Here is a 15,000-nt window from a genome sequence, read left to right on the forward strand (position 1 = left end):
AGGAAAAACTTGAGAAAATGACCAAACATTGGGAGAGTAGGTTTGGTCAAATAACAAAGATTGCGCAGAGTTGAAAAATTGGAAGAACTAGAGAAGGTGAACAAAAACTTAACTAAAGAAATAGAAGAATTAAAAAGACAGTTAAAAGAAATGAAAGATGAGAATGAGGAATTAAAGAGGAATAATAAAGAGAATAAAGAGGCCATAGCAAAAGAAGCACAGGGGTGGAGAAAAATCCAAGAGATGACTAAAATTGCATTTGCTGACATAATAAAACAGCAAATGAAAGAACAAACTGAAAACTCAGTTATTAAAGTGATGAGACAGAAGGAGAATATAGTAAGAGACTTAGCAGATAAAAAGAAATGTATAATTATATTAGGAATGGAAGAGAAGTATAATCTAAATAGAGCCACAAGAATCAAAGAGGAAAAAGAAAAAGTAAGCAGTTTACTAGAATTAGTTCAGTAAGATGAACCTGAAATCATGAAACAAATTGAAGAGATGTATAGACTCGGAAAATATAGCACAGATAAAACCAGATCAATTAAGATTTAATTCAGGTCACAAACGACAGCAGAGAATATCTTAGCAAAAACAGGGAAACAAGCAAACAGTGAACAATATGGATAAAAAGAGAAATGAATAAAGATGAAAGAGAGGAGGAAAAATGAAAAGACAAGAAGCTAAGGAATAAAACGAGAGAAGAACAGAGACAGAAAAAGAGAAATTCTATTGGAGAGTAGTGAATATGGAAGTGAGGAAATGGGACATACTAGAGAAAAACAAAAGGGAAACAGAAAATACAATGGAAGTAGCAGAGAATTAAGAGTGTCTTACACAAATATAGATGGATTAATAACAGGATTGAATGCACTGAATGGTTATCTGAAGGAAAAAGAACCGGACATAATGGGAATTGTAGAGACAAAATTAAAAGGTCCACTACCACCTAACAGTGTAGGACATGATGCATATAATTATTGGATTAGAAACAGAGAGACAAAACAAGGGGGTGGAGTTATGTTCCTGACTAAGAAGGATATAAACGTGAAGTGTGTCACATATGGAAAGAATACAGTAGAGATGATTATGATCGAAGTGGAAGACAGAGATAAGAAGAGCAGAGAGTTTGTGATAAATCATGTGCCTCCAAAAACAGCCTCGTGGGAAGAGAGTGAACATATAAGTATGTTAGAAGACACAAGGATAATATTAAATAAGATAATGGAAGATGGAGGAAGAATAGTTATGATGGGTGACTTTAGTGGCAAAGAAGTCTGCTGGGAAGAGATGACAGTAAAGGGTGGAGACTGCTCATGGGGAAATGTTCTACTCGAGATGATTATTGACCATACAATGACACAATGGATACAAGAGAACACTAGGTATAGAAATGAAGAAGAACCATCGATACTAGAGCTAATAATCACATCTGAACCTAAAATAATGAAAAAAGATTGAATATAAGACACCGACAAGTAAAAGTGACCACATATTGATAGAACTGGAACTAGATGGGGAAAAATACATGAAAAGAAATGAACAACATAGAAAAGAAAGAATGGTGTATGATTTTTTCTTTTTTAAATAAGATAATTCTTTCAAAAAGAAAACTGGGGAAGAATATACAAAGAGGAAACAACAATGGAAGAGAAATGGAATATTTTGACAAAAAAATATTAAAAAAAGGAGAGGAAAAGTATGTCCCAAGACAAAAACAAGAAAAAGAATATGTAAGGTGCTGGTACAACAAAAGTTGCAGGGAGTTAAAAGACAAAGGAGATAAAGCTTGGACCAAATTGAAGAAAGACAAAAGACCTGAAAAATGGAAAATATATACTTGTTATAGAAATGAATATGTACAAGTGTGCAGAGAGGAAAAGAGAAAATATGAAAAAGATGTCATAGAAAAATGTAAAGATCAACCAAAACTATTTTACAGATTTCTAAACAAACTGAAAAACAAACAAGAATTAGAGAAATTACCACAAGGAGTTGAATACAGAGAGGAAATAGAAATGGCAGAAATTATGAACAAGCATTTTAAATCAGTGTTTACAAAGGAGAACATACAACCTGGAGAGATCGAATGGAGAAAGTCCCCCCTATGAAAGAAATAGAAGTAACAAAGAATGAAATAATGAAACACTTAAGTAAGCTTGATGTCAGAAATCGCATGGACCAGATGAAATAGCAAACTGGATTTTGAAAGAATACAGCAATGAACTGGCAGACAAAATACATAGCATAATAAACAGTTCCTTGAAAGAAAGATAAGTTCTAAAAGATAGGAAAAAAGCAAATATAGTACCTATATATAAAGGGGGAAATAAAGAAGACCCTACCAACTATAGACCAGTCTCTCTAGCAAGTACAATAGCAAAAACTTGTGAAAGAATTATCAAAAGTAGATGGGTCAAGTATTTAGAAAAAAAAAAAAACGTGCTAAATCCAAGGCAATTTGAATTCAGACAAGGACGATCATGCGTGACCAATTTAATATGTTTCTATTCAAGGCTAGTAGATATAATACAAGAAAGAGATGGATGGGCTGATTGTGCATTTCTAGACATAAAAAAAGCTTTAGACAAAGTACCACATAATAAGTTGCTTAAGAAATTAGAAACTGAAGGAGGAATACAGGGCAAACTGCTTAAATGGATGGAAGACTTTTTGCAAGAAAGAAAAATGAGAGTAGTGATAAGAGACAAACACTCAAATTGGGATGAAGTAATAAGTGGTGTTCCACAAGGAACAGTTTTGGCCCCAATAATGTTTGCTATACATATATTAATGATATGTATGAAGAAATTGCAAGTTATATGAGCTTCTTTGCAGATGATGCAAAACAGTTAAAAAAAGTGAACACTGAAGAAGATTGTGAGTCACTACAGAGTAATCTCAATAAAGAATGGGAATGGAGTAGGAAGTGGGAGATGGAGTTCAATACTAAAAAGTGTAGTATAATGGAATTTGGAAAAAGAAAAAAAAAAGAATAATAGAATCATCTAAATTGGAAGAAGGAATAAAAAAAGTAGAAAATGAGAAGGACCTGGGAGTCATTATTATGAATAATATGTCACCTGAGAAACATATAAACAAGATTTTTGGAGAAACTTATAATTTAATAAGAACAATCAAAGTGGTATTTACATACCTGGATGAAGAAATGGCGAAGAAAATACTAATCACTTTGATAAGACCAAGATTGGAATATGCAGCAACGATGTGGTCACCAAGTACAAAAAAGTATAAGAAAACATGAAAGAATACAAAGAGCAATTACAAAATTGGCACCAACACTCTCAAAACTATCATATGAAGAGAGACTAGCAAAACTTGAGCTACAGATATTAGAGTAAAGAAGAGAGGAGATTTGATTACTATTTACAGAATCATGAAAGGCATAGAAACTATTGATAGAGAGGATCTAATAAAATGGGATGATAGAAATACAAGAGGACATGGAAAGAAAATCAAGAAAGACAGCTATTGAAGAGATCTGAAAAAGAACAGTGGTTCTCACAGAGTAATAGACATTTGGAGCAAGTTAGATGAGAAAGTGGTGTGTGCAAAAACTATACATGAATTTAAAAACCGTTTAGATAAAATGAGATATGAAGACGGGACACCACGAGCATAGCTCCCCTTACCGTAAAATACAACTAGGTAAATACAACTAGGTAAATACACACACACACGTAACAGTGCCGAATTCATATTGACATTTTCTTATATTCATTTTGAAAAATAAACATCACTAAGGCTTTTTGTTTACAACTTTATTGCTTCATTTTGTTCTACTTGTTTCCTTTTTTTTTATTTCATATATTTAATTTTTAAGTGCTTATTCTTCTTGTCATTCCCTCCTTCCCCACATGACTTTTTCTTCACTTCCCAGATATAATTAAAATATTTTATTCTTTTAATTAGGATTCTCTAACATTCAGAAATCTGTCCTCAAAACAAAACCTCTTTCGAGAATGAAAGAAAGTATATATTTTTTCGGTATTCAGGACATGCTGAGGTTTTAATTTTTTTTCCAAATACTAGAAATTTCCCAGTTTTAGAGATTTCTAATAGAGAAAACTACGTGTGATTTATAGTTTCCAAACCTTCCATGAAGACCGCAATCCACAGCTCGACAGGCATCCGTCTGACATCCAGCATGGCTGGCGTGGCTCTCAACCGATGGACCCAAATCATACAGCTGCAGAAAAATACACATAATTATACATATATGAATCCATCAATCCATCTGTTGCTTTCGATGGTCCCAAATCACACAGCTGAAAAAATACACATACATTGCTCGACAAAAATGTATGCCGGGTGGGCCAATTAGGCATACATTTTTGTCGATTTTGGTATCACCCTCAGAGTAAATTAATTTTCGCGCCAATTTTCTATGCCGGCCTACATCACGGGAATGGGGGGAGGGGAGCTTCCCTACCAGTCACAAATGAGAACGCTCAGTGTTGGCCTTGCCACCGTAGATAAGTTCTGTGTCGCGATTGTCCCGAGTGACTCCTCCTCTGTACCAATACTGCCGTCCCTACTGACGCCCCCAGCACAGCAGATAGGCATGTGTGAGAAGAGTGTTAGGATCTGGGTTGCCGGGGTTTGCCGGGGGGAGGGCAAGACCCCTCCTACACAGCTAAAGAAGCCTGAAAAAACAAAAACAAAAACGGGCCCAAACAATTGGTAACTTGAAACAAATCCGGGTTTTTTTTTTTAGTTTTCTTGCTGCCACACATAGATTTATTTCATTGAGTTTCCTTGTTGTCACACATAGTTTTATTTCAAGTTTACATTTAACAATTATTTGGGCCCGTTTATCACTCTTTTTAGGCCTTCCAGGTTTCTTAAGCTGCGTAGGAGGGGTCTTGCCATCACCCTGATGAAACCTGACAACATAGTTTCTATCACTCGTCTCACACACGCCTATCTTCTGTTTAATTTCCTTTGTTTGGTGACCGGATTGTTTAGTTCAATTATCTGGACAATGGTTTCAGAGCTCAAATTCTTAGTTTTGTCCATATTCACACAGCTGGGGGCGTCAGAAGGGACGGCGGTGTGGGTACGTAGGTGGAGTCAGTCGGGGCTGGTAGGGAAGCTCCGCCCACGCTGCTGTGATGTAGGCCGGCATAGAAAATTGGCGCGGAAATTACATTCCTTTGAAGGCAATACCAAAATCAATAAAAAATGAATGCTAGATTGGTCCGTTCGGTATACATTTTTGTCGTTAAACCGAATCATAAATTCACCAATCCATCCATTGCCTCAGGTCTCTTACAAGAGATCCACAACCTCCCAGATACCGGTCAACGGCCATATGTTTGACCTAGATGGTAATTAAGCAAGATGTGTTGTGTTGATGTATGGTTAAGGAGAGTGGGAGACAGTGTAGGATGAGATGTTCAGTGTCTTCTGTGTGGTTATTTCATCTGCGGCGAGTTTGAGTCCATAGTGAGGCCGGTTCTGTGTTGGTAGCGCTTGAGTGCTGGGTGAAGACCTGAACATACTTGTGCTAAAGTGATTCTTGCTTGTTATGGAAGTGGTTTCTTGATGGGGGTAAAATCTTAGGGAGTTTGGTGAAGTTTTGGATGTGGAGACTGGGGTCGGATTACTTGATTTGTGCTATGTGAGTGTATAAAGCATATACTATAATGGGTATAGAAAAACTACATAAAAGACTAGTTGTATCTTGCATATCGCTGAATTAGCAATTGAGAGTGGTACCACTTCGCTATCGAGCCTGTTTGTGTGTGTGATTTACCATGGTATTGAATCACGTGTTGGACTCGGAAGAGAGCTCAGAGCTCATATATGGCCGATCAATGGGTAATGCTGTGACCTAACACGCACACACACACATATAACTTCTCGCCCACAAGAGATGGAGTAAAGACTCGCAGCGCAGCGATAATGAAAAAATTTCAGCCCTGGGCGGGATTCAAACTAGGAAAACCATAGTGGCGCCCGGGAACTCTACCACTGTCCCACGAGTGTGTATATATATATATATGTGTGTATGTGTTTGTGTGTGCGCTTTTTGAATTTATAGCTACTTAATTGTATTAACTCGATAACAATAAACAAGATAAAAGCTGTAATGATTGGGCAACAAAGCTGTGCTTCAATCCTTTTGCATTAGATACTCTTGCATTGTCTATTGTCATTCTTTTTTTAATTTAATTTTGCTCCATGAATCAATGCGTATGTACAGAAAACTATATTTTTTAGTAATATATTTACTTATCCATTTATTTACTTATTCATCTATTAATTCATTTACTTATTAATTTATGTATTCATATATTCATGGATCTATCTTTTTTATTAATTTATTCATGTAGTTATCTATTTATTTATCTATTCACTTATCTATTTGTTCATAAGAATAGAGAAGACTATAAGAGACCACAAGGCCTACACTAGGAAGTTCAATGTCCCTTATCACCTCTCATTCCTTTCCATAAAGTTATCTAATCTTCTATTAACGAATGAAATATGAGACCGGTCTCTCCATATTATCTTTTTTCTTTGACGAATACAATACTAATGAGACGAGAATTACACTTAATGTCTCCTTACATTATCGTTCCCTCTTCCTGTCCATCATTGTCAGTGATTTAAGTTGTCATCATTCATCTAAGGAAAGGTAATAGATATAAATATTTATTTCAACCAAATTGATAAAGGAAATTGATAAGTGACTTCTTGGTGATTTACTTTCTTTTGATGGATACATATCAGCGTAACAATGGGGTATAATCTTTTCTTATTTTAAATCATTGGAAGGTATGGTGGAATGTTGCTTATTGTCAGTGGGAGGACATGGGCACTGTTATTTTAGATATAAGTCGTACATTGATATTTGATCTATGAATTCAGGTCGTGTCGATGCGTAATCTGGGTTGCGTATAAGAAGTTTTTGGTGTGAATCTGCTGAGAACCCCCCTAAAAAAAAGAAAGAAAAAAAATCCATAGTTATTTTTTGTCTTCGTAGTACATACTTAGTAACAAAATACGTTTCCGAAAATGAGCTATAATTAGAACGCACCAGTTTCTTTATTCCCAAGGTAAGCAAAAGGCTTATTCTCACCTCTTCTTTGACTCAAAGTTCCTTGACACATCCATGAGGGCACTTCTGTTTTTGTTTTTATATTTCATATTTACCAAGAGAAATAATGATTCGAAATAATCATTGAACAAAACAAAAAATATTAAGTTAGAATTACATATCACAGTTTTTAGGCTCTTTTTCTGTTGTTTTTTTTGACAAGTCCTTACCGCCTCAAAGATCCGAATTTCTTTGACAACCCACGGAAGTATTTCCCATCGTTTATATTTACTAACAAGAGCTACCTCAAGAAACAGATGTTATATTGACTTTGACTAAAACCGATTACTCAAAACGTTGTTCTTTTCGAAAAAAATCTCAAGTTCTTAAAAAAACAACAACAACGGAGTTTTACCTCTCCTGTCACTCGAAGTTCTTTGATACATCCTTCGAAGGAAATGGCCGGAACGGGGATAGGCTACAAATCGATTACTCAAAATTTTGTTCTTTTCGAAAACAGTTTCGAGTTCTTAAAAAAAGATAAATTAATAGATTAAAAAAAATAAATAAATAAATAAAAAACGGGTTCTTACCTCTCCATTCACCCGAACTTCTTTGATACATCCTTCGAAGGAGAAGGCCGGCACGGGGATGGGCCACGCGAAGGAGTGATGATAAGGCGGAGGGTGGCTGAGGCCACCCACCTGCAGAGGCGCGGGCGTGTTCAGGATGCGGGCGTGCGGGGGCAGGGGCGCTGAGATGTGACATTTGGGGCTCACTTCGCACATGTCGGCCACGAGTTCCACAGTCTGGAGAGAGTTCAATAGTAAAGTCTGACAATCATTCTAAGAAAAAGAGACTTCGTTGAAGTCAAAGGTCGCTAAAAAAAAAAAAAAAAAAAAAAAATATATATATATATATATATATATGTATATATATATATATACATATATATATACATATACATACATATACATATATATATATATATATATATATATATATACATATTATATATATGTACAGCATATATATATATATATATATATATTTATATACATATACATACATATACATATACATACATATATATATATATATATATATATATATATATATATATAATAATAAAGAAAAAATCGATAGTAGTCCCTTACAATGATTTTTTAAGAACAAGATATTTTGAAGTTTGGACGGCCCCTTTAAAAAGTACTGTGTTCATTAGTATCTAACTATTTGACTGATTGACTAATTAATCACTTCATATACCTATTAAATTATTAGATAATTTGTCTAATGATTTATAAATCTACCTATTTGTAAGTCTATTTATCTATATATTTATCTATTTATTCACTAGCTTTTTCCCACCTGAGAGCCCCAGACCACATCGATGCGATGCCACGCGTCGTCGGCGAGGGAGGGGGCCGTCGGCGGGAGCGTCAGGACGATGGGGTTCGATCCGAGGTCCAGCAGAAGCCGAGGTCGTCCTCCGTGAAGTTCCAGAAGGAAGACCTCGAGCTGTGGAGGAGGAGGAGAACGGTGACGAGATCGAGGAGAGAGTTTCTGAAGTAGGTCCGAGGACCTCAAAGAGGACGTGAAAGACTGTGTCTGTGTTGGTTTTACTTCTTTATGTTTTCTTATTTAGTATTGTTTTTCATTCTATTTATTTTTGTTGGAATTGGGTGAAATGAAGTCAGATATGATATTTATAGAAGCTAACTTGTCCTGCTCGGACTTCTTAAATTTTCTGTTATCCTTCTGAATGGCAATGAGAAACTTGAAAAGATTGTTTCGATTGGTAACAGAAACTAGTTATAGTGCGTAAGTATATGAAAAAAAACGCGTATAGAGGTTTCCTTTAGCACAATGAGTTTACAGCTATTCATTCATAATGTCTGATACATTGACTGATGCAATCAATAAGAAGCCTTTGTAAACGTTTGCAACAATTTGTAAGCCTTTGTTCGCAGTCTTCTTTTACTCAATTTCCTGTATGTGTGTGGTGTGTGTGTGTATTCATATGATAGTTCTGAGAGTTCTAGTGTCAATTTTGTAATTGCTCTTTGTATTCTTTCAAGTTTTGTTATATATTTTTTGTACTTAGTGACCACGTCGTTGCTGCATATTCCAATCTTGGTCTTATCAAAGTGACTAGTATTTTCTTCACCATTTCTTTATCCAGGTATGTAAATGCTACTTTAATTGGTCTTATTAAATTATAAGTTTCTCCAAAAATCTTGTTTATATATTTCTCAGGGAACATATTATTCATAATAATGACTCCAAGGTCCTTCTCATTTTCTACTTTTTTATTTCTTCTTCTCCCAATCTATATGATCCCACTATTCTTTTTTTGCTTCTTCCAAATTCCATTATACTACACTTCTTGATATTGAATTCCATCTCCCACTTCCTACTCCATTCCCATACTTTATTGAGATTTTTATAAAGGTAAAATTGAACAGGCTGGGCCCAATATGCATAAACTTATAAGGTGCTGGACAATCTGACGGGCAATAAAAAGAAACACAAGTTGCCTGAGGGATATTCTGATAGTGAATTGGCAAATTAATTTTTATACTTTTTTGACTATAAGGTAACGAGAATTATTTCGGCGATCAGTAATGATAATTCGGTTGTGTTGGAGAGTGAACAGACTTCAGAAATAAAATTAACTGCGTTTCAAACAGTGAGCGAGTCAACGGTCAAGGATGTAATCAAGAAAGCAAAGTTTACTTACTCTGCTAACGATCCCATGCCAATTAGCTTGCTTCATGGTAGTGTGAATTTTGATAGACTAATAACTGTGATTACGAACATGGTGAACTCAAGTATTTTGGAGGGAGTATTCCCGAATTCTGAAAAGCAGGTCATTGTTAAACCGATATTAAAAGGAAATCTTGATCCCCAATCACTCAGTTCGTTCCGTCCAGTGTCGAATTTGACGTTTCAATCCAAAGTACTGGAAAGTGTTCTGTTAATACAACTAAATGAACACTTGAATGAGGTTGGGGCGATTCATGACAATCAGTCGGCATATCGTTTTCTGTATTCTACTGAAACTGCTTTGTGTTCTGTAGTGAGTGACATGCGAGGAATTCTGGATAGAGGAGACTGTGGACTATTGATTTTGTTGGACCTAAGTGCAGCTTTTGATACGGTAGTGCACGATGTATTGCTTCGAGTTTGTGAACACATTGGCATTGAAGGTGCTGCTCTCTCGTATCTTAAGAGTTACCTGGAAGGTAGAACCTACTGTGTACAAATAGGTAATGAGTTTTCTAACTCGATACCTTTGACTAGAGGAGTGCCTCAAGATAGTGTGCTGGGGCCGGTACTTTTTTGTATATACACTGCTGGCTTATCTATAGTACTTAAGAAGCATGGAGTTAAGTTTAAGCTGTTTGCTGACGACACTCAGTTTTATATGTCTATAACAAATATACATGATGCCGAAGATCATCTTAGTGCTATACTGGTTGACATTGGATGGACTCAGAAAAATGAAATTGAACGAGGATAAAACTGAGTGTTTGTTTATTGGCCGTGAAATTGGCTTCGAACGTCTGGGTGTTCGAGTCTTGAATGTGAATAATTCAGACATCACAGTGAGCAAATGTGTGAAGAGTCTCGGGGTGCTGCTAGACAGCGAACTTATGATGAGAGAACAGATAAATCAGACGGTGCAAGTAGCTGGTTATCATTTGAGAAACTTAGTGTTTGAAAGGAAATACCTTGATGAGAATTCTATGTGGAAGCTTATTCATAATCATGTGCTGGGTAAATTGGACTACTGCAACTCTTTATATTATGGTCTTCCTAACTAATTATTGAAGAAACTTCAATTAATCATGAATAGAAATGCGAGACTGATAGGGGGTCAGTCTAGAAGGGAACGGATAACTCCAGTGTTCATACAGCTACATTGGCTCACAGTCAAAGCACGCATCATGTATAAACAGTGTGTTATGGTGTATCGGGCATTGAAGTTTGAAGATATGCTCGTGGACTTCCAAATAGATACTGATATAGCCTTGCGACACAGTATTGAAGTGAATAGACTGTTTGAGCCAAGGTTTTATAGAGAATCTGGGCGTAGAGCGTTTGTTAATAGTGCTCCCCGTCTCTATAATAGACTTCCTGAAAATGTTAAGATGGCTGAAACTACGACCATCTTCAAGAAGAGACTGAAGACATACTTCTTCACTGCTTCGCATGACTTGGAGGATGTAGTGATGAAATCAGATTTTGGACTTAAGATATTCTACGTAGGGGGCTTGGAGAGCTGTCATCGGCTGAAAGAACCTAGAAGCCATCACCTAAGTAACCTAAGTAAGTGTGTGTGTTTGTTTGTGTGTGTGTGTGTGTGTGTGTGTTTGTGTTTGTGTGTGTGTGTGTGTGTGTGTGTGTGTGTGTGTGTGTGTGTGTGTGTGTGTGTGTGTGTGTGTGTGTGTGTGTGTTTACCTAGTTGTATTTTACGGGAAGGGGAGCTATGCTCGTGGTGTCCCGTCTTCATATCTCATTTTATCTAAACGGTTTTTAAATTCATGTATTGTTTTTGCACACACCACTTTCTCATCTAACTTGTTCCAAATGTCTATTACTCTGTGAGGAAAGCTGTTCTTTTTCAGATCTCTTCTATAGCTGTCTTTTTTTATTTTCTTTCCGTGTCCTCTCGTATCTCTATCATCCCATTTTATTAGATCCTCTCTATCAATAGTTTCTATCCCTTTCATGATTCTGTAAATAGTTATAAAATCTCCTCTCTCTCTTTGTTCTAATGTCTGTAGCTCAAGTTTTGCTAGTCTCTCTTCATATGATAGTTTTGAGAGTGTTGGTGCCAATTTTGTAATTGCTCTTTGTATTCTTTCAAGTTTTGTTATACATTTTTTTTGTACTTGGTGACCACATCGTTGCTGCATATTCCAATCTTGGCCTTATCAAAGTGATTAGTTTTTTCTTCACCATTTCTTCATCCAGGTATGTAAATGATACTTTGATTGTTCTTATTAAATTATAAGTTTCTCAAAAATTTTGTTTATATGTTTCTCAGGTGACATATTATTCATAACAATGACTCCCAGGCCCTTCTCATTTTCTACTTTTTTTATTCCTTCTTCTCCCAATTTATATGATCCTACTATTCTTTTTTTGCTTTTTCCAAATTCCATTATACTACAGTTCTTAGTATTGAACTCCATCTCCCACTTCATACTCCATTCCCATACTTTATTGAGATCACTCTGTAGTGACTCACAGTTTTCTTCAGTGTTCACTTTTTTTTAACAGTTTTGCATCATCTGCAAAGAAGCTCATATAACTTTCAATTTCTTCATCCATATCATTAATATATATAGCAAACATTATTGGGGCCAGAACAATTCCTTGTGGAACACCACTTATTACTTCATCCCAATTAGAGTGTTTGTCTCTTATCACTACTCTCATTTTTCTTTCTTGCAAAAAGTCTTCCATCCATTTAAGCAGTTTGCCCTGTATTCCTCCTTCAGTTTCTAATTTCTTAAGCAACTTCTTATGTGGTACTTTGTCAAAAGCTTTTTTTAGGTCTAGAAATGCACAATCAGCCCATCCATCTCTTTCTTGTATTATATCTATTAGCCTTGAATAGAAACATATTAAATTGGTGACGCATGATCGTCCTTGTCTGAATCCAAATTGCCTTGGATTTAGCACGTTGTTTTTTTCTAAATACCTTACCCATCTACTTTTGACAATTCTTTCACAATATTTTGCTATTGTACTTGTTAGAGAGACTGGTCTATAGTTGGTAGGGTCTTCTTTATTTCCCCCTTTATATAAAGGTACTATATTTGCTTTTTTCCAATCTTTTGGAACTTATCCTTCTTTCAAGGAACTGTTTACTATGCTATGTATTTTGTCTGCCAGTTCATTGCTGTATTCTTTCAAAATCCAGTTTGCTATTTCATCTGGTCCATGCGATTTTCTGACATCAAGATTACTCAAGTGTTTCATTATTTCATTCTTTGTTACTTCTATTTCTTTCATAGGGGGGGCTTTCTCTTCCCATTCGATCTCTCCAGGTAGTATGTTCTCCCTTGTAAACACCAATTTAAAATGCTTGTTCATAATTTCTGCCATGTCTTTTAACTCCCTACAACTTTTGTTGTACCAGCACTTTACATATTCTTTTTCTTGCTTTCGTCTTGGGACATACTTTTCCACTCCTTTTTTATAAATTTTTGTCAAAATATTCCATTTCTCTTCCACTGTTGTTTCCCCTTTGTATATTCTTTCCCAGTTTTCTTTTTGAAAGAATTCTCTTATTTTATCAAAATTTGTTTTTTCATACATCAATCTTCATTTTCTATATTGTTCTTTCTTTTCATATATTTTTCCTCATTTAGTTCCAGTTCAATCAATATGTGGTCAATTTTACTTATTGGTGTCTTATATTCAATCTTTTCCACTATTTTAGGTTCAGATGTGATTATTAGGTCAAGTCTCGATGGTTTTTCCTCATTTCTATACCTAGTGTTCTCTTGAATTCATTGTGTCATTGTATGGTCAATAATCATCTCGAGTAGAACATTTCCCCATGAGTCGTCTCCACCCTTTACTGTCATCTCTTCCCAGCAGACTTCTTAGCAATTAAAGTCCCCCATTATAACTATTCTTCCTTCATCTTCATTATCTTATTTAATGTTATCCTTGTGTCTTCTAACATACTTTTATGTTCACTCTCTTTCCACGAGGCTATTTTTGGAGGCACATAATTTATCACAAACTTTCTGCTCTTCTTATCTTTGTCTTCCACTTCGATCACAATCATCTCTACAATTCTTTCCATATGTGACATACCTCACGTTTATATCCTTCTTAGTCAGGAACATAACTCCACCCCCTTGTTTTGTCTCCCTGTTTCTAATCCAATAATTATATGCATCATGTCCTACACTGTTGGGTGGTAGTGGACCTTTTAATTTCGTTTCTACAATTCCTATTATGTCCGGTTCGTTTTCCTTCAGATAATCATTCAGTGCATTCAATCCTGTTATCAATCCATCTATATTTGTGTAAGACACTCTTAATTTTCTGGTACTTCCATTGTATTTTCTGTTTCCCTTTTGCTTTTCTCTAGTATGTCCCATTTCCTCACTTTTATATTCACTACTCTCCAATAGAATCTCTCTTTTTCTGACTCTGTTCTCATCTCGTTTTTTTCCTTAGCTTCTTGTCTTTTCATTTTCCTCCTCTCTTTCCTCTTTATTAATTTCTCTTTTATCCATACCTTTTTATATTGTTCACTGTTTGCTAGTTTCCCTGTTTTTGCTAAGATATTCTCTGCCGTCGTTTGTGACCTGAATTTGATCTTAATTGGTCTGCTCTTATATGTACTATATTTCACGAGTATATACATTTCTTTAATTTGTTTCACGATTTCGGGTTCATCTTCCTGAACTAATTCTAGTAAACTGCTTACTTTTTCTTTTTCCTCTTTGATTCTTGTGGTTCTATTTAGATTATACTTCTCTTCCATTCCTAATATAATTATACATTTCTTTTTATCTGCTAAGTCTCTTACTATATTCTCCTTCTGTCTCATCACTTTAATGACTGTGTCCTCAGTTTCTTCTTTCGTCTGTTGTTTTACTATGTCATTAAATATTTTGTTTTTCCAACCTTGTGCTTCTTTTGCTGTGGACTCTTTATTCTCTTTATCATTATTCTTTAATTCCTCATTTTCATCTTAAACTTCTTTTAACTGTCTTTTTAATACTTCTATTTCTTTAGTTAGTTTTTGGTTCACCTTCTCTAATTCTTCCATTTTTTCAACTCTCTGCGTGATTCTCGTGAGTTCACCGAACCTATTCTCCCAATGTTTGACAATTTTTTCAAGTTTTTCTTCTAGGTTTGCTAATCGGGGAGGGTTGGCTCCCCCCCCCCAC

General features: G+C 35.5%; 1 protein-coding gene across 1 annotated transcript in view; it reads right to left on the reverse strand.

Annotated features, from left to right (window-relative positions):
- The window catches only part of LOC143034701 (putative neural-cadherin 2), a 160,349-nt gene that overhangs the window by 22,922 nt on the left and 122,427 nt on the right, over positions 1-15,000 (reverse strand). Inside the window, exons 16-18 of the mRNA XM_076201070.1 lie at positions 8,441-8,590; positions 7,663-7,878; positions 4,119-4,213 (exon numbers count right to left, since the gene is read on the reverse strand). Coding sequence (XP_076057185.1) covers positions 4,119-4,213; positions 7,663-7,878; positions 8,441-8,590 — 461 coding nt within the window. The remainder of the gene's footprint in view (positions 1-4,118; positions 4,214-7,662; positions 7,879-8,440; positions 8,591-15,000) is intronic.

Source organism: Oratosquilla oratoria, chromosome 17 (assembly GCF_046742065.1).
Source record: "Oratosquilla oratoria isolate Oo_2021 chromosome 17, ASM4674206v1, whole genome shotgun sequence".
Classification (NCBI taxonomy): domain Eukaryota; kingdom Metazoa; phylum Arthropoda; class Malacostraca; order Stomatopoda; family Squillidae; genus Oratosquilla; species Oratosquilla oratoria.